The following is a 27,858-nucleotide window of genomic DNA, read 5'->3' as shown; positions in this document are numbered from 1 at the left end:
TCTAAGGAGAAATAGCCAAGGCATAACGGGATATACTCAGTACCATTGCTAGAGAAATCCAATCAGATGGAGCAACCAACCCAGATTGGTCACTAGCTATTAACAGGCAATATTACAAAATACAAAAAAACCCACAAATTTTTCACTATATTAATAAGTGACTTAAAAATCTGATAGAATTGAGTCAAATTGAAGCGTTTAGACTCGAGGGTTATTGGCCTTGATCCTCAGCTTCCTGGCTATGTGAGCTGCTCTGGGGTGATCCTCAACTTCCACCCTATAAATCACCTTCAATAGCAACGACTGAGAGACTCCTTTGGATGATTTCTTCAGACCCTTCTCCAAAGCTTTCTCGAGAAAATTCATGAACCAAATCCCTGCTTCACTCTCAATCCGCTTCCCCAGATTGATTGCTTTGGCAAGGCTGCAAGAAACCGGTTTCTTGTTCTCATCATTCTCAGCTGTTGCTGCTTTGAAATGTGCCCCCAGAACCCTCTTCTGATTGAAGAAAGCATTGGAGTTGGAGCTTGGGTGCTCGTCCATGGAGGCGTCGGCGGGCATCATCTGGGCTAATTCTCGAGTAATTTGGCTATGGAAGGCCAAGAAGTGGTGGAAGCAGTCGGCTGGAGCATCGGGTCTTGCAGATTTGCTCAAGTTGGAAAATATCCTTGAGGCATCATCATCATCATCCATGACAACAATGGGTCTTAGCCACTAGCAAAACTAGTAAACAGGACAGTTGGGAAGAAAAATGAAGGGTAAATAGCATAAATGATGGTGATTCAACATTGCACTGTGAGGTATACTACCAGGGCCGGCCCTGAGATCTCATGGGCCCTAAGTAAAATTTTGTATGAATTTTTTATATTTAAAAATAAAATAATAAAATTATATATAATGAATATGATAATTTTTTTTATTATATAAAAATATTCAAAATTACCTTAGCTGCCCTATGCGTAGCCCACTACTATTGTCATATTTTGAAATTATGGAACCTTCAAAACATTCGGCTCAATGTTCTATGCGCATAGAACTTCAAAATATTCAGCCCACTATCTTGAGATTTTATATTCTTTTACTATATAAAAATATTTAAAATTTTGTATGAACTTTCAAAACATTAAACTCACTGCCCTATTCGCAGCCCACTGCCACTGCCATATATGCATTAAATGCCATTTTCTCACATCTGCTGCTTGCTGATTTTACTATTATTTAAATTTAAATTTAAATTTAGCCTTTGAATGCAAAAAGAGCTCCTAGCTATTCTATTAGATTTGAAAGGAGAGGGGAGGGCCCTAGGCGACTGCCTAGACAGCCTATGCCCAGAGCCGGCACTGTATACTACTTTAATTTGTAATCAAATACTCACTGAATTTTAATTTAGAATGTAATTCTATAATTATCTTTAGAAATTAATGAAATATTGATATTTTTGTATTTTAATATAAAGTTTCCGTCGTCTCACTGTGTTGTAGCTTGACCAATAATAGACCTGCACCGTATAGAGACGATGACAGATACGATAAGACGACGTTCCAGACTGGTGTGTTCTTGTAATATAGCCACTGTCAAAGGTCAGCGGCTCAATAAGATTTCGTGGATTTGTTTTATTAATGAATTAAATTTGAGTTTTAGATTTATAAACCATTGAGCAAGACAAAATTTGGTTCAATTGGACGCACAAATAAAGCTTGTGAATAAACTTATGAACTGGTTATAATTATGATCTATAATTTAAATTTAATTATATTTGGAGCATCTAATTTGATTGTGTTTAAAACTTCACCTACATTTAAAGATTTATCTTTATCACTTATCAAGATTTATCTTTGTGACTCGTATTCTGATCAAAATATAAATTTATATAAATTAATTATTTTTTTGTATGTATCTAGAGTGATAGATTTATAAATAAGTACTCAATATTCAGAAAACAATATCATTGTTGAAGTAACAATATCATCATAGCAAGATTTTATTCTTTCTACCGATAGTTTTTCTTAATTTGGGTTTTCTATATAAAATTTTTGTGTTTATTTCTATGTTTGATGATTTAATCGTTGTTTGTTTTCAATACTAAATTCTTACATTTGCGAAATAAATATTTTGTATTGTTATTTTAATATTTGGTTATTTCTCTTTGTATTTGTAATAAGGATGTTTATATTTATTTAAATAATTTTATTGTATTTATTTTTTAGAATTTATGCTTATGTTTATTATATTTTTGTTATAAAAAATAAGATTTAATCGCTTTAATTAAAAAAAAAGTTTTTGACAAGATTGAACTCAACTTAATAAAATCTCGTTTATCATGTTAAAATAAACTCCTAGCGAGTCGAGTTTAAACTCTGTAAATCCTTAACTAGCTTGAGCTCACCAGAATCCTAACAAACCAAGCTCAAGCCCAACAAAGTTTAGCTTGACTTGATTACAACTCCATTAATATTGCAGTTCAAAATTCAAATTAAATTGTGTTAGAATTTAGTGAAGCTTCATATGCTACTATTTTGAAGAATAAGGAGGACTAAAAGCCATTTGTCAGCCCAAAACAACAGCGTTTTGGGAGCCATGAACTGGAGGGCCAAAATGGCAACCTCCCCTATCGTTTCTTCAATTGGCACGATTGCCTTGTCGTTCAGCCTAGTGCTCTTTTGGTCGTCGATTCATCTTTACTAGATTATATCTTCTCCACTGCTTTTGCCTATTTATATCTTTCATTTCCTCAAGATCAGTACAACATAGCCTCCGATTGTTTATACCATTCAGGGTTTTTTCATTTTTGTTAGTTTATGATAGCTCTCTGCACAGCTCTTTTTCTCTTTGATTTTCTAGGGTTTTGCCTCTAATTTGTATTTGTTGTGGTTATGGGGTATATTTAGAGAGATTTCATGTTTGTACAGTGAATAAATGAGTGAGATGTATATTCTGAGCCTATAACTATTTTTTCAGATAGTGCAGTGAGCTCTTTTCACCAGAGCTCAACGTGGATGTAGCCCTTATTTACGAGTGAACCACGATAAATTATTTTGTGTTCGTTTTTGCATTCTTATTACTATTTCTGTTTATGTAAATATTCTTCTATTGGTTGTTCTATGTATTTGAAACTTTATTTTTGGGATTCTAATTGTTAGAGGTGATCGAGACTTGTCACGACCCAACAAATTGAATCTATTAATTTTGTATAGTTTGATTCAATTTTAATTTTATGAAGATAGTTTAATTTAAAATTTTCAAGAAAATGGGAGGGGTTTATGATTTGGTCAAATGAAAGATTGAATCGACATTAAATTAGGATGTGTTTTAAAAAATAATTTTAATTATATTAATTAAGGATAAATTATATACACAGCTCTTACATTTTGATCCATTTTCAAAAACATTTCTTATATTTTAAAATTGGTCCTAAAATTTTATATGGTTTTGAATTTTTTCATGTTTGTTTTAGGAGTCGATGTCATATATTAAAAGCTGAAGTGACATCATTTTACATCTTAAAACATTAATTAACTTATTTACATAAAAAAATTAAATTTAAATAAATATAAAAATAAGAATAGTTTGTCGTTTGAACCAGAAGATATGGTTTTAACTAGTTAATAACTCGTTGTCAATTAGGTTTTAGGAATCTCCATGCATGCAAGAGAGAGAGAAAGAGGAAGAAGGAGAATAAGATGATGATGATGGAAAACTCATTACTAAGGGTGCGTTTGATAAGAGTAAAAAATGAGGGTGTAATTCATTTTTTATCCAAAATCTAGGAAATTCTATCAAACAGTTTTTTGTTTTTTTATAAAATTTGAATTCCATCTTAGTTCAAAAAGTGAAAATTTTTCTTGAAATCAAGGAATTGGAATTCATAGGGGATAAGGTGAGAATTGAAATTCCATACAATTGGAATTCCACCTTCCAATCAAACGCACCCTAATTGTTTTTTTGTTCTTCTACGATCGAACCCATTTAGGATACGTCCTTAACCAATTCTAATGAGTTCGTTCTCATTCATTCTTTAATTGACCTACTTGGACTTTTCTCTGAGCTTATTCATATTTTGTTCGAACCTAAATGGGTTTGTTCTCTATCTATAAACAAACGCAAATGGATTCTTATTTGTTTTTCTTCATTATTCATTCAAGCCTATGTGGGTTCTTTTTCGATCTTATTAATTCTATATTTGAAATAACTTTTTTGATTTTCTTTATTCTATATTCGGAACTACTTATTCATTATTTTCCCATCTTCATCGATCTATTATTTGACAAGTGAGTTCATTGATCATTGGTGAGTTCACTTTCACCAGTTACTAAAATCCATTATTACGATAGGGTTGGATAGTTTATAGTTAGACAAAATTTTCTTTTATTATATATATTTTATTGTGATTAAATTTACATCAAATTTAACTTAATTAACCTGCATGCATGAGCCTTGCGTTCGGCCTGAGATGAGTAAGCAAGGCAATATCCTCTACACGCCAACCCGTGCCGCGTGTGGCTTCGGGATTCGAAGGCGCTTTTCCTGGAGGATTAGAGTGCTATTTGGATGGTAACTGGCAACCCCTTGGATGCGTGACATGAGGCGGCTTGGTGATGGTAGATCCATGGGATGAGTCGTAGGTGTTCTTCAACGATCTTTATAAGGATCCCCTTTCGGCTAAGGTTTCCTCGCTTTCTCAGTAACAGGAAGAAGGAGACAGTCATAGAGGTTTTGGCGAACCTTACAAGTGACAGCTTATTCGATTGCTACTTGCGCTTGTGTATTTTGTAGGGTGAATGGCTTCCGCATACAGTAAGAAAGACATCAGGGAAGAGATGGACACGCCTCGCAAAGAGAGAGGTAGGGCTTTGTCAAGCTCCATTTCGGTAAAGAAGGCAGCTGGGAAGGCTTTTGTTGCGCCGGCGCCTGTTACTCCCTTCGCACAACCTGTCGCTATAGTTGCTGAGACCATGACTCCGGGCACAGGCCTTGGGAAGCTTACGATTTCTGATGAGGAGGCTTGATCACTTGGTGGTTCGAATCTTGTTGAGAGTGGCGGCTTGGCCTCGTTTCAGGATCCTGAGTTTCAAAGTGACCTTTTCATTGACGCCTATCTCAACCCATCGTCGAATCGGAGAGGGCTACCAGGTGTTGGTTCGTCTGCCGCGTTTCACCAAATCAAGCACCAGGTGCTCCAACTCGCCGCGAACTGTCGCTTGCTCAAGGTGGGTGTGGCGACTTGTTTCTCCGAGATGAAGGCGGACCATGAAGAGGAGTTGCATCGGGCTCGGGAGTCGATAAATGGAGAGGTTAAGAAGGTCGTGGAGGCGGCTACCATCGAGGTAAATAAGCAGGTTGATGAAGCCGGTTGCACAAACAACGTTCTTCAGTTTAACCTGGATGTTGCCGAGGCGGAGTTGAAGAAGCAGGAGGCGGAGGTGGCGTTAGCAAAATATGAGGTGACAGCGATAGGGGCGAGAGCGAGGGCCGAGGTGGTCTTTGCCCAGTCCGAGATGACGAATGTGAGGACGGAAGCGAGGGGGTCGAGAAGGGACAGGTATGAAGCGGCCCTGTCCGACGTCAGAACTGCTTTCTCAGAGCTGGATCTTTCAGGTTTTGTGCCTCTCGAGGAGAGTCGGGTCATGCCGTAATTTTTACAGTAGCGTAGGTTTTTGGCGTTTGCCTTGTAACTTGTTGAGTGCCTTTTGGTTAATAAAAAATCACGTTTCTTTCCCTATCGGGATGACTTGTTCCTGTCTTTCTTTTCGTGTGTGTCTTGCCCGGTCCTTGCAGCTTTGATGTCCTGGTTAACCTATTGTGACCGTGGTTTTGGTTCATGGGATGGGGCCGAGCTGTCGTTCCCCCAAGGGGTTTGACGCCTGGGCTTTGGGCTTTTGTTTTTGGTGGCCTTGTTTGATTGTGCGGGGTTTCATGGGCTTTGAGAATCGAGGTGCCTGCTCGAGGGTGTAAGGTGCCATCTGAAGGCACGAAAGGGCTTGCCATCCTAAGCGGGGCAGGTTAGTCAGAATGCTCATTGCAGGACACATGGTGGGGTTTCGTTGGCCGCTGGTCATCTGTTCGGTGCCTCCTATGACGACTATTTGTATTTGTTGCCCCGTGCGTGCACGTCCCTTACCTTTGTTCACGAACCCGTCCTCTGTCTTGGGATTCTTGTTCCATCGTTCCATTGCTCTGCCTAGTCGATTAGTCAACTTCGCGAATGGCTATGTCTACTTTAATCTTCTCTTGCCCGCATGACTGGATACTTGAGGAGGTTGCTCTGATTGCGTCGAAGTTCTCTACGGATTCATCTTTGGCTGCGGTGAGAGGAAAAGTCACCTCCCGGAGTGGAGATGGAGGGAAGAAGGACGGAGGAAGGGGAAAGAAGTTCGTCTGCCTTCCCTGTGGCCGAGACGAATGCATCTGTCATTCATCCCCGGAGTTCGGGTTCTTGTATATGTACGAGGTGTAAGATCCCGTTTTGGCATAAGGTTGCCACGTAATTTCAATGAAATTAAAATACCGAAAAGTGGGTTTGATAGTAAAATAAATTGTCGAATCGACTGCAGGGAATGCCCCAGAGTGTAATTGGCTATGAAAAATGATATGGTCTCAATGAGCATTTCAAGATAGGATTTATGATATTAAAAGAAATCGAAATTGAGATTACAACGAAATTACAGCTATAATTTAGGTTGAAAAATCGAATGGTTGTAGGGGACGTCTGAAAAGTCAACGAAACCTTGAGGGGGCTCCGATTTTTTGTAACAATCAACCTTGAGACGGTTTCAGGATGAATCAAGGGCTCGGTGAGGACACTGGGGTAAAATCGGTCTTTATCGAGTAATTGTCCACTATTAATTTTGGAGAAATGAATGTTTTGAGTGATTTAATGCAAATTAATGGGTCATTAAAGGGTGTTTTTGCAATTGAAGAATTTTTCAAGTGAAATAAAGTTGAATTATGGGGATTAAATGTGCAATATAAATATAATATATACAATATTCATTTATGTGTGCTCGTGTAATGACAAGGAGGAACAAAAAGGCATGCGTAATGGAAGCATAGGAGATGGCATGCAGCACGTTGGATTTGGTCCTTCAATTGAGAGGATTGTCATATGTACGGTGTGCAGGAGGAAGCTTCTGGGAAGCTTCATGGCCAATCGAGTGGCACCCAAGCTACCTTGCTTATATATATAGATGAGAAATTTAGAGAGTTGTAGGGAAAGGGAGAAATGGCCGAATTCGGCCATGGCAGTAAGCTGGTTGAGAGTAATGAAGAGAAGCCGAGAGAGATAGAGAGATCGGATGAGAGAAAGAGAGAGAAAGCTAATGAGAGCTTGGGTCGAAGTCGGCCATGGTAGCTCACGAGGAAGCCGAAGCAATACAGGGGAGATGACAGTGGCCAGCAACAAAGTAGCAGCAGCAACTGGTTCTGAGGAAGCTTGGAGGAGGCCGGTAAGGCGAGGCCTAAGGCGGCCAAATCGAGCCGCACAGTTGTTAGAACCCATATTTTTGTAAGGTTGTCACGTAATTTAAACAAGTTTAGAATACCAAAAAATTGGTTTGATAGTAGTTATAAGTACCGAATCGATTGCAGGGAATGCCTCAGAGTGAAATTATCTAAGGAAAATGATATGGTCTCGATGAACGTTCTGAGATAAGATTTATGGTATCGAAAGAAATTAGATCGTGAATGATTTTTGGTAGAACTAAAATGTAGATGCTATTTAGGATTTAAAACTGAATTGTCGTAAGGGACTTTCGGGAAGTCAACGAAAACCTAAGGGGGTTCCGATTTTTTGTAATGAGCAACCCTTCAGTGGTTTCGGGATGAAACAATAGCCCAGTGAGGACACTGGGGCAAAATCGTCCAAATCGAGTAACCTTAAAGTTATTAATTTTGGATTTTCAGAAATGAAATGCAATTTAATTCAACATTTGAGGGCGCATTTGCAATTAGGGAATTGCATAAGTGAAATAAAGATGGAATTTGAGATTTAAATGTGTGATTTCTCTTGCATCATAGTGTAATATATATAGTTATATAAGTATATATACATATGTGTATGAATGACAGCCTCTGTGAGATCTTCATTTGCAAGCAAGTGACAACAAGATTTGAGGAAGAATCTGAGAGAAATTTGGGATAGGTAAGAAAGCAGTATTTGATATTAAATGTGATGTGTATGCATGTGCGTGGAGGCCATGCCTTTGCAAATCCATGGCATCAAGTAGAGTATTTTACACGCCAAGAGGGATGGGCATGTAGCTGGGCGCGGTGGAGCTTACCAATAAATAAAGGAGAGCTTGAGAGATTTGAGAAGAGCAAAACGAGCAATGGCAGTGAAGTGGAAGCATAGAAGCTGGCCGAGCACGATGAGAGAGAGGGAGAGGTTGTGCGAGTGAGAGAAGAGCGATGTGGTTCGTTGAGGCAACCGAAGTGGCGGCATTTGCTTGCGGCAACCATAGCTGCAAGCTTCCAGCAAACTTGAGTGGCTATGGCCTCAAGGCAGGGGTCGTAAGACGAAGTTGGGCGACGCACGAGCGGGCATCGAAGGAGACCGACAAAGTTGCAAGAGGCCGACGAGGTGGTCGGTGGTGGCAATAGCCTCGAAGATGGCTGCCGGAGATGGAGTCGCAGCCACGAAGCTGCGTTGCAGCAGTTGGCTAGCAATGCAGTTGGCGTCGGGGGCGGTATGGCGGCCACCGGCAAGGCAGGGGAGGCCGGCGAGGGCAGTTGTGGCCGGCGGGGGTGGAGGCAAGGTTGGGATTGCGGCAGTGCAGTGGCTGGGCGAAGCTGGTTCGCGCGCGTAGGGGCTGCGCGAAGAAGAAGAAACAGAGGAGGGAGGAAGAAGAAGAAGAAGAAGAAAAAAAGAAAAGAAAAATGAAGAAAAGAAATGGAAAAAAAATAGAAAAAATAGAGAAAATTCTCTAAAAATCCCAAAAAATAAGAAGTTGATATTTATTAATATTTCAGAGATTTTGGGTAAGAAAATGGTTCGGGCACACATTTCGAAGATATGCCACACATACCGAGGAAGCCTGAGAGGCTAAGTTAAGGTAAGTAAAATTTCTTAGAAAATTTCAAAAATTCAAGAATATTATTTTACGAATTGTCGTAGTGAAATACTTGAGAAAATATTTAGTTTGGATTTATTGAAGAAAGATAGGACGAAATAGAGAGAAAAATAAAGAAAATGCAAGAAATTATGGAAAAATAAGTTTTAATGTTTACTTAAATAATTATGGTGATTAGGATGCTCTGAGGCTTAAGTTGAAGTGACTTGTGTAAATTTTGAGGTTGACACACAAATGGAGACGATGCACGACACGAATATCGAGCTCGATAAACTTAAGAAGGTAAGTGATACTTCCCAATTGAATTTAATTTTATGGAAAATGCTTGGTTTATAAGTGGTTCAACCCAAAACCTGATTTTAAGTAAATGATTTTATCACATTATCATGCATTGATGTAAATATATCATGTTGATTGTATTTACATGTATTGATGATGAAATGTGCATATGTTCACGATAATATTATTGATCATGCATCGCATAAGGGTTTGAGATTATGGACTGGCACCGTTGCTTTGCCAAGGGTGCACCCATACACCTCGACCTGGTAAGGAGGCTGTAAAAATGGGGAGCAACAGTTGGGTGCGGTCGACTCAAACGTTCCAGATGGAGTTGTTGCAGAAACGAGGATGAATGATACATGAAATGACATTTAGTAAAGTGCATGATGAATTGAATGATGAATGAAATGTATGTAATGTAACCCATGTATTTAAGTTCTGGTACTTTAAATTCTGCACATTTTGAAAGAATTGATGTATAACCTTATTTAGGGTTAATATTAGTTGAAAAACTTTTGCTTTATATTAAGTTATGTTGAGGAACTATGATGTAAGAACTGAATTTCGATTAATGTCAAGATGTTAGGTTTGATCATTGCTTCTACATTAAATGCATAATGATTCTTTTTCAAGAAAATGTATGAAAATTTTGGGATAGATTTGAGAAATGATATGATTTAGCTTTAAGTTTGAAATAAAAAAAATTTATTATATCAGAATTGTCTTAAGTTATAACACGCCTGGAAATTGGGGTGTTACAACAGCCGCGGTAACCATGGCCGTGAGCAGCGGCTGGGCACGGCAGCAAGCGATACAGGGGAGGTCGATCGCGGCGAGGAGGAGACGTAGGCAGCTGGTGGCGATCGAGGGTGATCGGAAGAGGTGGCGTTGGCCGCGGGTGGTGACCGAAGGAGGCCCAAACGGTGATTGGCGGAGCTGGGCCATGCGCGCATGGCAGTGCGCATTGCAGGGGCTGGAGGTAGAAGATGAAGTGAGAAAAAAAGAAAAAGAAAAGGAAAAGAAAGGAAAGAAAATGGAAAAAATGTGAAGAAAATCCCAAAAAATTTTAGAAAAATAGGAAATGGAGATTTAGTAATATTTCGGATATTTTAGCAAGAAAAATTTGTGATGCCCGTTCCCACTTACGGGTACCACTCGTGAACAATTACTCGAATTGCCCACCTGCCCGGCCTTTGGTGAATGGTGGACTATGTTTCAACACGAAATGCCCTAGGTGGGAGCTAAGCTCATCATTCCCTTCCCTCAACCCTAGGATTCACTAGTATAATTGGGCTTTAACCACACCGCACTTGACTAAAAAGAAATCTCAATAAGATGCTCAATCGCCATTTTCTTATTTATATTAAATTCTTCTTCCATCCAAGAATTTTATTGGGCTCCATAAATTTCACCATTTCAATCAACCCATTGATTTTACCAATTTTTGGAAAAAAAACTCATAATTTTCAATTTCCCAAAAATTCGGCATTATTCTCCAAAATGCCCAAAATTCCCTTTATTTTAAAAACTTCTTTGGGAAAAAATCAATTTAGAAATGCCCCAAAAATCCCAAACTTTCCAGAATTTTTTAAAAAAATTGGCCGGCTGGACCTACCGACACGTCGCCCGCACGGGGCCCCGTTGGGCGCTGGCCGCGCGGCTGGCAGCGGGTCGCACGCGCCCGCGTGCCTGCTGTCGTCTGCTACCCGCTGTGGCCCCCTACGGGCCACACACGGGCCTCGGCAGCTGCTACTACTGCCTCCACTTCTTTTTCTCTTTTTTTCCTTGGGCTTTAAACCCCAAATTTTTCAAAAATTATACCCCCAATAAATGCATTTAAAATCTCCACATTTCCAATCAAAATCCATATTATTTTACTTCTTTGTTGCTTCCCACAACACACACCAAAAAATGAGACTTTCACCCAACCTAGGCTTTAACATGCCATAAGCCAATATCTTATTTCAAAGCAAAATCAAACATTTCAAAATATAAAATACACACATGATCTTAGGCTTTAACAAGCCATTACCAACCAAATAAATTTACATCTGATAAATCAAACACAACAACATAGGCTTCCATAAGCCATAATAAACTCTTGGATCTTCATTCACATGCTTTCCTATGCCATTTCACTTTGCCTTGACTTTCTCATGCCTTGACAACCTATATGTGAGGGTAAAACCTCATGAGCTATTAAGCTCAATAAGGGTGGAATGCAAAATAAATATGAACATAACAAAATTATATAATACCAAATGCATGCAAGTGTGGCTAGGTCTCTTTGCCCTCACAACCCACAAAGGTTAGAGGCATCAACCCACCAATCCAACCATGTTCTCAAACTACCCTATGGCCATAAGTCTCATGAACACAATAGAGCATGCTAATGCAACATACATATTTATGAACCATAATTACAACACATTGCAAGGCCACCATCCCATGGGGCCATCCCTTACCTTATTCTTTTCAAGCTTTAAACTCTCACTAGCTTCCTTCCAACACTTCTCCTAAAGAGATTCCTTGAAACAAAATATAAAGAAACTAAGTCCCCCATCAAGACAAGTAACAAGATCTTACACTACCCAAAAGAAGGAATACTTACCTTCTTGATAATCTTCTTTCATTTTCTTTCTTTTCTTCTCTTTTCTTCTCATTGGAAGGCTTCTTCCATTCTCTTACTTTCTTTCATTCTTTCAAATGGCAAAAGGGAGACAAGTCTTCCTTACTTGCCCTTATATACTACCATTTTTCATTTTCAAGAATGAATCTCTACCATTCATTAAAAGCACAATCCATGTGCTTAGGGAGAATTAAATCTCCACATTCCATTTCGAATAAACAAATCTCATCTCTTGGAGAAAGCACAATCCATGCCATTTCCTCTCTTTAAATCTCAACCATTGGATTACTTTGCCTTTACAAGACTTAATCTCTACCCTTAAAAGGAAGCACAATTCATGTGCCTTTCCAAAAATTAATCTTAACCATCCAAAATTAGTTTTTAAATTAAATCATTAATATGTTGGCAATCCTTGCCAACCTTCAAGACTAAATGGTGGCCTTTAGATCATTTCCAAATTCAAGAATCAATCTCATCCCTCCAATTTTTCATTTCTTTCTCATTTAAATTAATGAGATTATTTTCACCCCATCACATGAGAGACTACCTTGAGAGACATAAAACATTTCTTTCCCATTTAAATAAATCCCACCATTTTCAAACATTAATGGGTGACTAATTTCCCATTTTCCTTTGGATTTATTTAATTCACCATAATCATTCTCTTCATTAAATGCTTAAAAGACTAATATCATTTCCTTTTGCATTTAATTAAATCCCCTTTTTAACTTGGACCACATTAACCATGTGTCACTCCAAGACACCTACTTTAGCTTCCAAGTTCTAATCTCTTCCATCCATGTGGCATCACCACATTCATTCTCCAATATAGGGAAAATTAATTATTTTATCAAATAATAGAATATCCACCATTTTCCCAATATTCCATAATTAAATTCCTTTATGGAATTAATTTCAAAATTACCAAAATACTCTTTGTGAATTATTAATCCCATTTATCTCCACATAAATGCAAAATTGAGATTTAATTCACTTACACACTTATCTCCACATAGGAATTATTTTTAATTTACCAAAATACCCTTTATTGGACTTCACTATCCAAATTACCAAAATGCCCCTCTCATAGGGCACCCTCATTCTCAATGATATATCACCTTCTCAAGGGTATTTTTGGAAGTTTCATACTTCCTTTCTTATTCTCTTAACACCGGTAACACCAGGTGTTACAAAATTATTTGGGCACGCATTTCGAGGTAGTTCATGAAAATTGAGGCATGTTGCGCATAACGAGAAAGCTTGAGGGGCTAAATTAAGATGAGTAAAATTTCTTAAAAAATTTCATAAAATTAGGAATATTATTTTATTAATTTTCATGAAGAAATATTTAAGAAAATATTTGAGGAATATTTAGTTCGGATTAATTAAGGAAAATAGTTATAGAATAATTTATTTGATTTCTTGAAAAGAAATAGACTTTATGGAAAATAGGAGAATAAGGAGAAAAAATAGAAAAATTGGGAGAAAAATAAGAAAATTAGGAGTATTGATTTTAGAATTGATTGATGGCTAGGGAGAGATTTTATTTGGAAGACTTCACGTAAATCGAGGCAATCACACACTCAAGGTTAAAAGCACGCTTCTCGAGGCTTAAGCAAATTTCAAAAGTAAGCTAGTTTTCTCAAACTTAATTTATTTATGAAAGGTATTTTCTAAAAATGTGCCCTATTGTTTGAAATAGTATGCCTATATGTTTGATATGATGTATACTTCAAAGTATGTTTTTGCATGTTGACATGCTATGATGTGTTTTCACGTAGATGCATCGGCATGTTTTGTTGAGATGTATACATACATAAATGTTATCATCCATCATGCATTGCATATGTTTGAGGGTATGGACAAGCAATATCGATTCAAATCGGTATGAAAGTTGTTATGTCGGCTTAGACCGGCATGAAAGTTGTTAATGGCTTGTCGGCTCAAACGGCCAAGTGGTAAAGGACATTGTTGCATTTTGCACTCACGCATGTAAATTATAAATGTATCCTTACTTAGATGATTCATTATCTAACTCGGGTAATGCCCCTGGAATATTCAATGTTCCAGATGAAGGTCATAGCAGGAACGAAGAAAATGAAGACATGTAATGGCACTTATGTAAGTGCGTAAATGTATCGATTATATGTATAAGCATGCTACATTTAAGTTATGCTACGTTATTTATAATGTTGACTATGTTATTCTGGCATGTATTATTTTGAAGGATGATGTTAGGTTATGTTGAAAAAAACCTATTTAGGTTTCGGTCATGTAATAGAGAAGATATTCGGTTTGATGTTTTGTTCAAATTATGACTATGAGATTTTAAATATGAATTAGGTTGCGATCTGAACACGTTCCGCAATAAGACATAGTTTACCCCAGTGAGGAGAAAAAAAAAATATAAGGTAAAATGAGGAAATAGATGTTGAAATAATTATATGTCAGGGTAAGAAACGCTCCTAGAAGAACGGGGCATTACACGAGGTGCTATTCACGAGGCTGCAATTGCGATTTTCTCTAACCGAGGTAAAGACCTGGCAGATGTCGAGTTCTTGGCAGAAGTCTTGGAGTCTGCCGTTGGTGAATTGAGTGTCGTTATCTGAGCTTAGCACCCCAGGGAGGCCATACCGACAAACGATATTCTTCTAAATGAATCTGCGGATTCTTTCAACAGTGATTGTAGCTAGGGGCTCAGCCTTGATCCATTTTGTGAAGTAATCGATTGCTACTACCATGAATTTAAGTTGTCCTGCAGTGGTTGGAAAGGGTCCGAGGATTTCTATCCCCCATTTATAAAATGACCAAGGGCTGCTGAGGTTGTGGAGCTCTTCCGGGGGGGAATGATGCGTGTTTGCAAACTTTTGACACTTGTCACAACGTTTCACATAGACTAGGTAGTTGTTCCCCATTGTCGGCTAATAGTATCCGACTCTCAATATTTTCGCTGCTAGGGACTGTCCGCCTAGGTAGCCTCCACATACTCCTTCATGTATCTCAATAATGATGCAAATGGACTGATCGAGATTGACACATTTCAGAAGTGGTACGGGGTAACCCATTCAGTATAGCTGGTTCTCAAGTAGTGTGAAGTAGCAAGTTGTTCTTCTAAGTCTCTTGGCTTCTTCGGCTCCTGTGGGGAGCATCCCGTGCTGCAGGAATCGAATGATAGGGGTTCTCCAAAATTCGGGTGCTGCTTTCACTACTTATATATCTGGAAGGTCGATGGTGGGCAAATCCAGGGCCTCCTGTATAACTGACTGTTTGTTTCTAGGCTTCTTGATGCTGGCAAGCTTTGAGAGTAGAATTGCTCGCGTGTTTTGTTCTTTGGGGATGTATTCAATTTGGAAATAGTCGAAGGTTTCAGCCAGGGTTCTAACCTTGTGGAGGTATCGGCCAAGCTGTGGTTATTTTATTTGGAATGTGCCCTTGACTTGGTTGGTTACTAGTTGGGAGTCGCTTTTAGTGATTAATCGGGATGCTCTGATTTCCTTTGCTAGGTTTAAACCGGTTATGAGGGCCTCATATTCTGCTTGGTTGTTGGTTGCCTCGAAGTTGAAGTAGAGCGATTGTTCGAGAATTAGACCGTTAGGTCCTTCTAGGATGATCCCAACCTTGCTTCCTTTCACGTTAGAGGCTCTATCAACAAATAATATCTAGGGATTGGGTTCCGGGTTTTGCCCAGGAGGGAGAGTTCTGCACAAAAATCGAAGAGTACCAGGGATTTAATGTGCTTTCGTGGCTGGTATTGTATGCTGAATTCAGAAAGCTTGACTGACCATGCAATCATTCTTCCCAAAAGCTCCGACTTCTAGAGTATTTGCCGGATCGGTTAATCAGTTTGGACTGTGATCTAATGGCTTTGGAAATATGGCCTGAGCTTTCGGGCCGCCGTCACCAGTGCTAGTGCTAGTTTTTCGATCTTTTGGTATCGTAGTTTAGCTCATTGAAAAGTTTTGTTGATGAAGTATACTGGCCGCTTTGTTTTGCCTTCCTCCCTGACTAGTATCGTACTGAAGGCGTTAGCAGTGATGAAGAGGTAGAGTGAGAGTTCCTCCTTGGGCTCTGGTCTCGAAAGGATGAGGGGGCTACTAGGAAGGCTTTTAGTTCCTGAAAAGCGGTTTCGCATTCTTTTGTCCACTGAAACTCGATTGACCTTTTTAGGCATTGGAAGAAGGGCTTTTCTCAATCGGCCAACTTCGGAAGGAAGCGGGATAAAGCTGTTATTCGGCCAGTTAGCTCTTGGACCTCCTTCAAGCTGGCATGACTACGTACTGTGAGGATGGCTTCGCACTTGTCTGGGTTGACTTTAATTCCTCGACTGGTTAGCATGGATCCCAGAAACTTACTAGCTTGCACACCGAATACGCATTTGTCAGGGTTAAGCCTCATGCTGTGCTGCTGGAGTTGCGCAAAGATTTCGGTTAGGTCCAAGTAGTGGTCTTGTTCTTTTGAAGTCTTAGCTACCATGTCATCTACGTAGACTTCGATGTTCCAGCCGATCTGCTTGGCGAATACTTTATTCATCAGTCGCTGGTAAGTTACACTTGCATTTTTTAGCCCGAATGGCATGACCTGATAACGAAAGTTGGCATTCTCCGTGATGAATGCTATTTTTTCTTCGTCTTCAGGGTGCATCCAAATCTGATTGTAACCAGAATAGGCGTCCATGAAACTTAAGTATCTGTACCCAGAGGCTACATCCATAAGATGGTCGATATTGGGCAGCGAGTATGAATCCTTTGGTCACACTTTATTTAGGTCGGTGAAGTGAACACACATTCTCCATTTTCCTGAAGACTTTTTTACCATGACCACGTTGGCGAGCCATGTTGTGTATGGGACCTCTCTGATGAATCCTGCCTTCAGGAATTTGGTTGTTTCCTCGGCGACTGCGCACCGTCTTTCCTCTCCTGGTCTTCTTTTCCTCTGGACGACCTGTCTGGCCTCTAGATCTAGAGCTAGCTTGTGGCATATGACAAGTGGATCTGTCCCGGGCATGTCCGTGGGGGTCCAAGCGAAGAGATCGATGTTTTATCGAAGTAAGCTAATGAGCCTCTCTTTCAGCTCATTTGATAACGCGAAACCTATACGGACGATTTGTTCCGAGCGAAGACCCAGGCTTACAGGGTAGAGCTCCTCTATAGGTTGGGATCGTATGTCCGAAAACTTGACCCGCGGATCTAGCTTGACCATATGCACATGGTGCAGTGGGTTCTAGCCAGCCTTGGGACCCCGGGTGTCGAGACTATTGTGATAACATTGCTGGGCTTCATTTTGGTCAGACTGGATGACTCCGACCTCAGTGTTAGATACCAGGAACTTCATAGATAGATGGGAGGTGGATACTACCGCACCCAAAGTGTTGAGAGATGGTCGGCCTAGGAGCACGTTGTACAGCGCCCGACAACCCACCACCAGGTACCAGATAATGATGACCTTGACTAACGAAGCCGTCCCAAATGAGGATGGCAGGTCTATGTAGCCCTTGACATCTACCTGTTCTCTTGAGAAGACGATTAAGCTTTCACTAAAAGGTCCCAACTTTTGTTCAGAAATGTCCATTCTTCTCAGGGTAGATAGGTATAACAGGTCAGCTGAGCTGCCCTAGTCCACCAAAACCTTTATCAAGAAATCGACGACGACAACCGAAATTACCATGGGGTTGTCAGGGTGTAGATCCACTCCTTCTTAGTATTGTCTATTATCATGTCCGCATAAGGGTATTGACCTCGTGTCGAGCTTGGCACTCCATTGGTGAAACCTCCAACGATAGTGTCGATAACCCCGGTTATCCGATTGGTTGGGGGTGGGTCAATACAAGAAAGGGTGCGGGTATTTAAGCGGCAGTGGTCATCACTTGACCTTTGGGTATAGGTGTTTTCTACTCGTGCCATGGCGTGACAACGGGGAGGTTCGTTTGAAAGGCTTTTTGTGAGCTTATGGGGTAAGTTTTAACGAGCCCCACGGTGGGTGCCAAATGTTCCTTCTTGACCAAGTGAGGACGATCAGAGGCGGGGTGTGCGCTCCGGTGATGGGTCCATCTGGGGGGCAGCTGGCATCTGCAAGCATTCCTACGGTCGAGTGAGTAAAAGAGTAAAGAGAGGCAGTGTATCAATAGGTCAGAGATCAGAACATACCTTAGCTCTGAAGAGAGCTGGTTGATATAGAAGGAGGAGATGTCCTCTTGCATGCATGAGTCGTGCGTTTGCAGGTGATGGGACTGGTTATCCGGCACTGGTGGAGGTTCCCAGGCGGTAACATGGTGGCGACGGGACTCTCATTAATGTGGTTGGGATCCGCCATTAATGAAGACAGGATCTGGGACTGCCGCGCGGATACCTAGTGGAATTGCAATGATGTTGTGGCAGATTGGCACTAGGCCAAAGCTGAATCCAAAAAGGAGACCAAATTGGGCCTAAGGAGAGGGCCGAGATTGGGTCCGGACGATCCAAATTATAAACACTGAACAAAATAGAAATTAAAGTTATTGTATACTTGTTAACGTTTTATAATAAAATAATTTTCTAAATTTATATAATAAAGCACATCAATAAATGCTCTAGGAGCCTGTATTCTACAATTTCAGTATGTATTCTACAACGGAGGGGAACCCCGGTTTGGGGTCGGAGAACCTTAGATTCTAAATCAGTTGCTAGCAAATCAGATAATAAAATTTAATATTTTATTTAAATAAATAACTATCATGGATAAAAAAAACTTAACGGGTTACAATCAAGAGAAGAAGAAAAATATATAAAAAATAAATTTAAAATTAAAAAATAAAGAAATCGTCCTACATTAAAAATAATTCTATTTTTATTTTATGAAGAAACTATTTTTAATTGTTTACAATTAAGAGCATTAGTATGTAAATTTAATTTTTTATTAAAAATAAATTTACAAAAAAATTCTTAATTAAAACTAAAGCTATATTACATTGAATAAAGGTGAAAAACAAAATCTAACATTAAAATTGTAAATTAAATATACAAAATTTAGCACTTTGTAAATCATAGCTCATAAATCATCATATCTTTATATCCAGACAACTCAAATGCATTTCACAATCACAAAGATATCCCAAAAAATTTGTTTACAAAAAATAAAAATTAGAAAATCATGTCCAATTGAGAAATTTTTTTAAATAGACATCCAAAAAATATGTTCTTCAAAATATCCTTGTATTAATTTGTAAATACAAAAAAATATGTTCTTCAAAAAATTCGTTTACAGTTTGTGGAATGCAAAATAATAGACCAAAATGCATTATCTAAAAATTTGTTAATAGACTGAAATACATTAATATTTATGTAATTTATTTTAAAATTTTAAGAAAAAAAAAATCATTAATGTATGAATTCGATCTAATCAATTAGTTCAATTTAATTAAGGAATGTCAATTAAATAATGTATTTCGATCAAATTGTGAGCATAGTTTTAGCTAATCAATTGTAAATTGTGAGCATAGTTTTAGTTACTTCAAACTATAAAATATATTTGTATTAATATTATTAAAAAATATAATATATTTGTATTAATATTATTAACAAATATAATATCACTTTTTTGTTTAAGAAAACAGTAAAAAATCACTCTATTATACGTTTTCCATTAACAAATCCCTATATTAAGATTAAAATCACTATATATATTATATTAACAAATAATAGTTGGTGGGTTAGGCATGTGAGTCGGCACTAAGTTAGAGTGAGCATGAAGGCACGTGACCTATCAGTGAAGTGCAGATAGTGGATGGTGGGCTGAGGATCGTGGGTTGTGGGCAATGGTGCTTTCCCAGTGAGGAGAGAAAGAATGAAAGATACATACATACATACACACAATCACGATTGAGCTTCAGTGGCGACGGATATACATAAACACACAATGAGGAGAGAAAGATAAGGGATGAGAGAGAATGAGAGATACATACACACACATTTCATTTTTTAAACATTGTGTTGCCTTTAAAGGTGGTTGGGTTGAAGATGACTGAGCCCTAGCCTTCTTAGATAACCCAACAGTGGCTGTGCTATCACACTGATACAAACTAACAAATAGTGAAAAACTAAGAATTCGAGATGGATTTTGAAGAAATAACATACAGATTTAATTGACTTGCAGTTCTTTTATTTTTCCTTTACTTTCTTTATTTTCTCTTCTCCTTCCCATCTTTTTCTTCCCTCATACTTCTCCATCACGCATGGCCGAACCACCCACGCTAGTTGCCTCCGGCTATCAGCCTAGGCCCTCATCGACCATCGTCGCGACCTTTCCCACCACCGTCTGCAGCCCCCTAGCCACCATCGGGGCGCCGATGCTCGCCTCCGATCGCCATCTCTGGCCGCCAAGCGTCGCACCATCCAACTGCCATTGGCCAGCCATCGCGACTTCAGGCCACTGCCGCGCCTTCAGCCATCACATCCAGTTGCTGTATTGGCTCTCCATCACCAGACCAGCTCGTCATCGGCCACCTCTGGCCACTCCATCGTCGGTCGCCGCTGCAATCGACCCCACCGACCAACCCATGGCAGGCCACCGTTCAGCCTTTACTACTTGCTCTTTGTAGATATAGAGAGAAAGAGAGAGAGAGGGTTAGCAGAGAGAAAGAGAGAGTCGTGAGTGAGGGAGTAGGTGGGTGGGTAGGTGTGAGAGAGAGAAAGAGAGGTAAGACAGATGGTAGTAAGAGTAGGCGAGAAGTTAAAATTGTAATTTATCTCATCTATTCATTTACACTAAGAATTCATCTTAGCCATAGGATGAAAATATATCAAAGACATTTTCAAGAACTCTTGTGTTTTTTAATATAGATATATATATATGTGTATGTATGTATTTTTTTATCATGTCTATACAATGGCTTTTGACCCCTTATTTATAATGTGAGGTATTGATAATTTACACAAAATTCAAAGCGATGGGGCCACATCGTGAGGGATAATGTGCCCTTATTACCTCCATAAAATAAGGAGTAAAAGCTCCGCACTACGTGGGGATTGACTTTCCACGGATAATGACAGGTAGACATCAGATTCGGTTATTCTGCTTCGTGGTTTTCTTTGCGAGCTGATCGGGTTGACCAGCAAGCTAGAGTCATCGCCAGGAGCTCGCTTGCTATCGTGATCAGAGCTCGCACTTTAGGAATTATGCGATCTTGCAGAGGGCCTTGGGCCCATTGGGCTTCGAGAGGTTGGGCCTTATCATTGGACCGTTTCCAGCCCACAACAGTCCCGTTAATAGCCCAAGGCAGATCAAAAAATCCTCGTAACACCAGTAATGTTCCTTACGTCTCTCTTATGCAATTTTATGTAATAATTTAATTTTTTTATTATTTTAATTACAACTTATATTTTTATTTTCAAATTAATTTAATTTTATAATTGAATATATAAAAAAATTAAATTAATTCATCTTACTTTATTTTTTACACATGAAAATAGATAAATTAAATTAACTTAAAAAGACATATATATGAATGTAATTAAAACAATGAAAATTTTGAATTATCAAATAAAAAAAATAATGTATATGAGTTAAATTAATTTAAAAATATAAATTTATATGTATAATTAAAATAATAAAAAAATTAAATAATAATAAATAAAAAACATAAAAGTATAAGAGAAGGTGGACCTGAGTTTGGGTCGTTTTTTCTTTTTGGTGTCATTTTATAAAGTTAGTGTATTCCATTAGCCTCAACTCAACTTAAGCCATATCCAATGCATAGCCAGAATTCTCGCTAAGTCAAAAAATAGGAGGAAAGGGCTTAAATTCATCTCCAACCCAGCTCCCTCTATGTCTTGTCACTACTCAAAATTTGGTTTGGGATAAAATGACTCTCTATAGATGAGGAGTTGAAATTTGCTCTCTATTTCATTTTATATATATTTTGTATGTATTGAAGTATTAAATGAATTATATTTTGTGTATTTGATTATACATTTATTTGTATGTAAATATTTAATTATTTTGTGTGTTTGATTAAATATTTTGTGTATGCATGTATTTAATTATTTTGTGTACTTGATTATTCATTTTGTGTGTATTTGATTATTTTGTATATTTAATTATTGATTATGTGTATGTGTGTATCTATTTATATGTGTATGTATGTATTTGATTATTGATTATGTGTATTTGATTCATTTTGTATATTATATAATTTTTCTATATGTTCTAATTTAATGTTTTGAAATTAATCCTAAAAATGAATGTCAAAGTTACTCAATTAGATTATTTAATGTTGTATTTAAAATAATAATTATTATATTACAAGGATAGTATTTATTTTTGTAATTTTTTTACACAATTTGACCAATTAAATTTTGAATTATGGAAATATTTTAAATAATTTTGTTAAATAATTATTTTTAAAAAATATTAATAAATTTATTTATAAATATATTAAAAATTATAAAAATTTAATACTGTCATATTTATTATTAAATTATCAAATAAATAATAAGTTTTTATAATAAAAAAATTATAAGTGAGGTAAAATAAATAAAATTAAAATTTATTAATAAATAAGTGGGATATTGAGTGTGATAGGGAAAAGAATAGGGAGTGTGGTTGGAATATATATAATTTTTTAAATAAAATAAAAATAAGGATTAAATTATATATAATAATAATATAATAAAAAATAGGATATCGAGTGCGGTTGGTGAGGGTTCTAGCAGTATAAATTGTTGCCATCACCCACCAACATTCCAACTCTCTCTCTCTCTCTCTCTGCCTTTCTCTAAGAAGTAGGATTTCGCCATCTGTGAGCACATGAGACCTCCGATCATCTGCATCTTCTTCTTCCTGTACCTCCTCCACCTATCTTTCAATTTCAATGTAAGATACTTCACTTTGGTTTGGTCTTGCACGTGATCATTCATTCCTCAATCCGACAGTTAGAAAGAAAAGGAAATACGTTTTTGTAATGCATTATGATTTTTCTTTTTTTGTTTTTTGGGTCTGTAATGGAAAGGCAATTTCATGGTTTTTCGTCTCTCAATGTAGATGGCCGGCGCCGGCGATAGCTCCGGCCATACGGCCAGAGGAAATCCGTTTACTCCCAAGGCCTATCTCATTCGTTACTGGAAGAAAGAGGTGTCCTGCGACTTGCCAAAACCCTGGTTCCTTCTCAACAAGGCCTCGCCAATGAGCGCCGTGGAATCGGCCAGATTCTCCAAACTCGCCGATCAGAACGCGCTTTCCTCCCAGCTCTCCTCGTTCTGTTCCGCCGCGAACTTGCTCTGCTCCCCCGATCTATCGCCCAGTCTGGAGAAGCACGACCGGAACGCCAACTTCGCCGTGTATTCCAACAAGAACTTCTCAAACTACGGCACCGACCGGCTCGGCGGAGTCGACTCGTTCAAGAACTACTCCGACCGAGAGAATGTCGTAAAAGGCTCGTTCCTGCGGTACAGCCGTGACTCCGCGGCTCACAAAGAGCAATTTTCTAGCTACGCACCCGACTCCAACATCGTCGATCGGATGACTTTCGACACATACGCCGCCGCCGCCACCGGCGGCGCGGGCAAGTTCACTGGCTACAACCATGGATCCAATGTCCTGAACCTCCGGTTCACCTCCTATTCCGCCGACGGAAACGCGCATAGCCAGTCGTTCACTAAATACACAGAAAGGGCCAATGTCGGCGATGAATCCTTCGCGAGCTACGGGAAGAACGAGAAAACCGCTCAGAATGAGTTCAGCAGCTACGGGGAGCACTCGAACGTGTTGGGCTCGTCCTTCAATGGCTACGGCGAGTCGGCGAATGCCACCAACGACATATTCACTTCATACGGCTCGGATGGTAGTAATATACCATCGAACAGATTCAAAAATTACGGCGAAGGCGGTAACGGGCCGATTGAGACATTCAAGAATTACAGAGATCTGGCAAATATTGGCGACGATTCGTTCCAGTCATACGGGAAGAAATCGAACGCGGCGAGACTCAATTTCCTGAACTATGGACAACACACCACTGCAGGGACCGAGAGTTTCGCCGGATACGGCGAGGGAGCTTCCGGCCAGGCCGTCGCATTCAAGATCTACGGAGCTGCCAACAAGTTCACTGACTATGCGAATAAGAAGGCCGTCTCGTTCGCCAGTTACACAAACAGAGGCTCCGCTGAATTGACATCAATGGCGGCAACTGGAAATGGCAAAGTTGTAAATAGGTGGGTGGAGCCGGGCAAATTCTTCCTGGAGAAAATGCTGAAGCCTGGGACTGTGATGTCAATGCCAGACATTCGCGATAAAATGCGGAAAAGGTCGTTTTTGCCCCGGCCGATTTGGTCGAAATTACCGTTCTCGACCTCGAAGCTCGCCGAGCTGAAACGAATCTTCCACGCCGGCGAGGGCTCGACCATGGAAAAAATTCTGTCGGAGGCGCTGAGCGAGTGCGAGAGAGCGCCGAGCCGAGGCGAGACCAAGCGCTGCGTCGGCTCGGCTGAGGACATGATCGACTTCGCCGTCTCCGTGCTCGGCCGGAACGTGATGGTCCGTACAACGGCGAACACGGAGGGGTCAAAGAAGGACGTGATGATCGGATCGATCAAGGGTATCAACGGCGGCAAACTCACCAAATCGGTCTCATGTCATCAGAGCCTGTTCCCGAACCTACTATATTATTGTCACTCGGTCCCGCAGGTTCGGGTCTACGAAGCGGATCTTCTCAACCCGAAATCGAAATCCAAGATCAACCACGGTGTTGCCATATGCCACGTGGACACGTCGGCGTGGAGTCCGGGTCATGGAGCCTTTGTGGCTCTGGGTTCGGGTCCGGGCAAGACTGAGGTCTGCCACTGGATCTTTGAGAATGACATGACCTGGACTACTGCTGATTAAGGCACTCAAACTAAAAGGGTTTGAAAATTTGAAAATAAAACCAAGTATCAATCTAAGGAGAAATAGCAAAAGGCATAATGGGATATACTCAGTACCATTGCTAGAGAAATCCAATCAGATGGAGCAACCAACCCAGATTGGTCACTAGCTATTAACAGGCAATATTACAAAATACAAAAAAACCCACAAATTTTTCACTATATTAATAAGTGACTTAAAATCTGATAGCATTGAGTCAAATTGAAGCGTTTGACTCAAGGGTTCTTGGCCTTGATCCTCAGCTTCCTGGCTATGTGAGCTGCTCTGGGGTGATCCTCAACTTCCACCCAATAAATCACCTTCAATAGCAGCGACTGAGAGACTCCTTTGGATGATTTCTTCAGACCCTTCTCCAAAGCTTTCTCGAGAAAATTCATGAACCAAATCCCTGCTTCACTCTCAATCCGCTTCCCCAGATTGATTGCTTTGGCAAGGCTGCAAGAAACCGGTTTCTTGTTCTCATCATTCTCAGCTGTTGCTGCTTTGAAATGTGCCCCCAGAACCCTCTTCTGATTGAAGAAAGCATTGGAGTTGGAGCTTGGGTGCTCGTCCATGGAGGCGTCGAGGGGCATCATCTGGGCTACCTCTCCAGTAATTTGGCTATGGAAGGCCAAGAACTGGTGGAAGCAGTCGGCTGGAGCATCGGGTCTTGCAGATTTGCTCAAGTTGGAAAATATCCTTGAGGCATCATCATCATCATCCATGACAACAATGGGTCTTAGCCACTAGCAAAACTAGTAAACAGGACAGTTGAGAAGAAAAAGGAAGGCTAAATAGCATAAATGATGGTGATTCAACATTGCACTGTGAGGTATACTACTTTAATTTTAATTTAGGATGCAATTCTATAATTATTGTGAGAGATTAATGAAATGTTAATATTTTTGTACTGTAAAATAAAATTTAATAATCTTTTTATACTTTTATATAAATTTTAATAATTATTTATGTTATCTAATCATTTACATTATTAGTCACGTTAATTTTTTTAATGTCAATTGATAATAATAATTATAAAATAATATACTAAATTAAAATTTAATAATTTTTTGAATATAAATTAAATTTTAATATTTTTTTATATTTTAATTTAAAGTTCAATCACAATCATTTATATTATTTAGCCAAAAATAAAAGGATGAAAAAAAGACTGAGAGGGCCTGTACTTGAGACACCGGACAAGATTTTCGGTTGCTGCAGCTTCTCTGACTGCTTGAATGGCTGTTCTCTGCCCCGTCTTGCACTGTTGCACGGCCTCCTGTTGTCCAGAAAACCATGAAAAGTCAACACGAAAATTGAAAAATAGTTGCGAAACTAAAGCCTAAATAATATGAATGAGGATTGGTTCCCCCCCGCCGTCGCGAGGATTGTTCTCCACCCCCACACCCTCGCCGTTGCCGCCACCGCCGCTAGGCTAAACATTATCTAATACGAATAATATAATAATTATTAAATTTAAATTATAAAAAATATTAAATTTTAATTTATATTTAAAAGATAATTGAACTTTAATTTAATATATTACTTTATAATTAATATCAATTATTATTTAAAAGATTAACAAAATATTAATCTATATTTTAGTATAAAATTTAGCCATTTTTTTACATGCAAAGTCAGTAAATATTAATGTCAGTTATCCATTTATATTGTTAATTACATCAACATTACTCATTTAATAATAATTATAAAATTATATAATTGAAATTTAGTAATTTTTTATTTTAAATTAGAATTTAATAATCTTTTTATATTTTAGTGTAAGGATGGGACACCACTTACCCTATTTAGCCGAAAGTGAACACTAAATCCAGAAAACGGGCGCTGAAATCAAATAAATAAAAGCCGACATCAAAATCAAATGGGCCCGAATGAACTACCTGTACTAGCAGACTAAGCCTTCCGGGCAAATTCATGGTCGGCCCGACACAGCTTTTCCCGGCCAACGCAGGGTTGCTACAGCCCTTAAAGTCCACAATTTTGGGCAGATTTGCACCACCCGGAGAACACCTAATCCTCCCAATTGAGCTTCCATCCATGGCTGCTCCGCCTCTGATCACCCGAGAAAATGGGGGATTGCCCCCAATTCTGCCCGAAATAGGTCTCCCTTTCGCCGGGGTAAACTGATCAAAGTCTAAAGGGACCGGCCTTAAAGCCAGAGGAGATGAAACAGAGTCTGCTACATTATTTAGCCCCGTTCCCCAAGAACATCTTCTGCGAGCAGAGAGCTTTGGATTGGCATTTTCATGGCTTCTCTGCCCCTTTTCTCTGAGACCCATCAATGGCTCTGGTTTTCCCACCATTGGGCGCCTTCCGGGCAGCGGTTTCGTGCCTTTAACGACTGGAACAGGAGATCCGGGCTCCAATTTATCGACATAGATGAACTGTCCGAGCTGCATTTTGTTGCTGAAAATAAGGTCATCTTCTTCAAAAGGCAAGCTGACGTAGATGGAGTGTGAAGAATCTGAAACTTTCACATAAAATCCATGGTTTGGCCATAAATTTCTCTCATCAAGATCGGCCGGGACGATGCCGGTGACCTGCGTATGATCAAAATCGTCCATTCTTAGAGACGGGTAATGAAATATTCGAATCTATCACGAATGCTTATGATGATTGAGATAATTAAACCAACTACATAGACTAAATCCACTAAGATAATACAGTTAAAATGATAAAACTCTAGTTTTTAGTTCAGATTATCATCAATGACCTGCAGGAGCGAGCTCCGGTGCTCGCCGGTGGGTTTAACACCGGTATTCATCCCGTCGAGAAGCTTGAGCAGCGCTCCGGGTGCCAACATCGCCATTGAATTTGTGCCCGCTAAATTCAACGCAGAATCGCTGAATCTACAGCACACCCACAATTGAAAACATGGAGATCGAAACGCGAGATCCGGTGAAATTTGAAGTTTCAGATGGTATATTGATGAGGGTTTTCACGAGGAAGAAGACGAGCTTCGGTTCGGTTCTGAAGTGGGTGGAGCCAGCG

At 39.2% G+C, this 27,858-nt stretch overlaps 2 protein-coding genes across 7 annotated transcripts in view; one reads left to right on the top strand and one right to left on the bottom strand.

Annotated features, from left to right (window-relative positions):
- The window catches only part of LOC127789091 (polygalacturonase-1 non-catalytic subunit beta-like), a 27,114-nt gene extending 2,195 nt beyond the window's left edge, over window positions 1-24,919 (top strand). Inside the window, exons 1-2 of one of the 5 annotated variants that reach the window (XM_052317865.1) lie at window positions 22,702-22,821; window positions 22,990-24,919. In XM_052317865.1, the coding sequence (XP_052173825.1) occupies window positions 22,756-22,821; window positions 22,990-24,828 (1,905 nt within the window). In that variant the 5' untranslated portion in view covers window positions 22,702-22,755 and the 3' untranslated portion in view covers window positions 24,829-24,919. Of the gene's footprint in view, window positions 1-22,701; window positions 22,822-22,989 lie in introns of those variants that run through there. The other 4 variants (XM_052317866.1, XM_052317867.1, XM_052317868.1 and 1 more) reach the window with 4 other exon arrangements.
- LOC127789092 (uncharacterized) lies at window positions 13-27,858 on the bottom strand. Of its 2 annotated transcripts, none has more exons than XM_052317869.1 (4): window positions 27,581-27,858; window positions 26,748-27,407; window positions 26,034-26,125; window positions 13-667 (listed from the first exon to the last, which is right to left on the bottom strand). In XM_052317869.1, the coding sequence occupies exons 1-4, from the start codon at window positions 27,674-27,676 to the stop codon at window positions 199-201; spliced, it is 1,317 nt and encodes a 438-aa protein (XP_052173829.1). In that variant the 5' UTR covers window positions 27,677-27,858; the 3' UTR covers window positions 13-198. The 2 variants fall into 2 exon arrangements, with proteins under 2 accessions (XP_052173829.1, XP_052173830.1); XM_052317870.1 differs by lacking the exon at window positions 13-667 and adding an exon at window positions 25,065-25,545.

Source organism: Diospyros lotus, chromosome 13, assembly GCF_014633365.1.
Source record: "Diospyros lotus cultivar Yz01 chromosome 13, ASM1463336v1, whole genome shotgun sequence".
Lineage (NCBI taxonomy): Eukaryota > Viridiplantae > Streptophyta > Magnoliopsida > Ericales > Ebenaceae > Diospyros > Diospyros lotus.
This window is presented reverse-complemented; position numbering and strand designations above follow the sequence as displayed.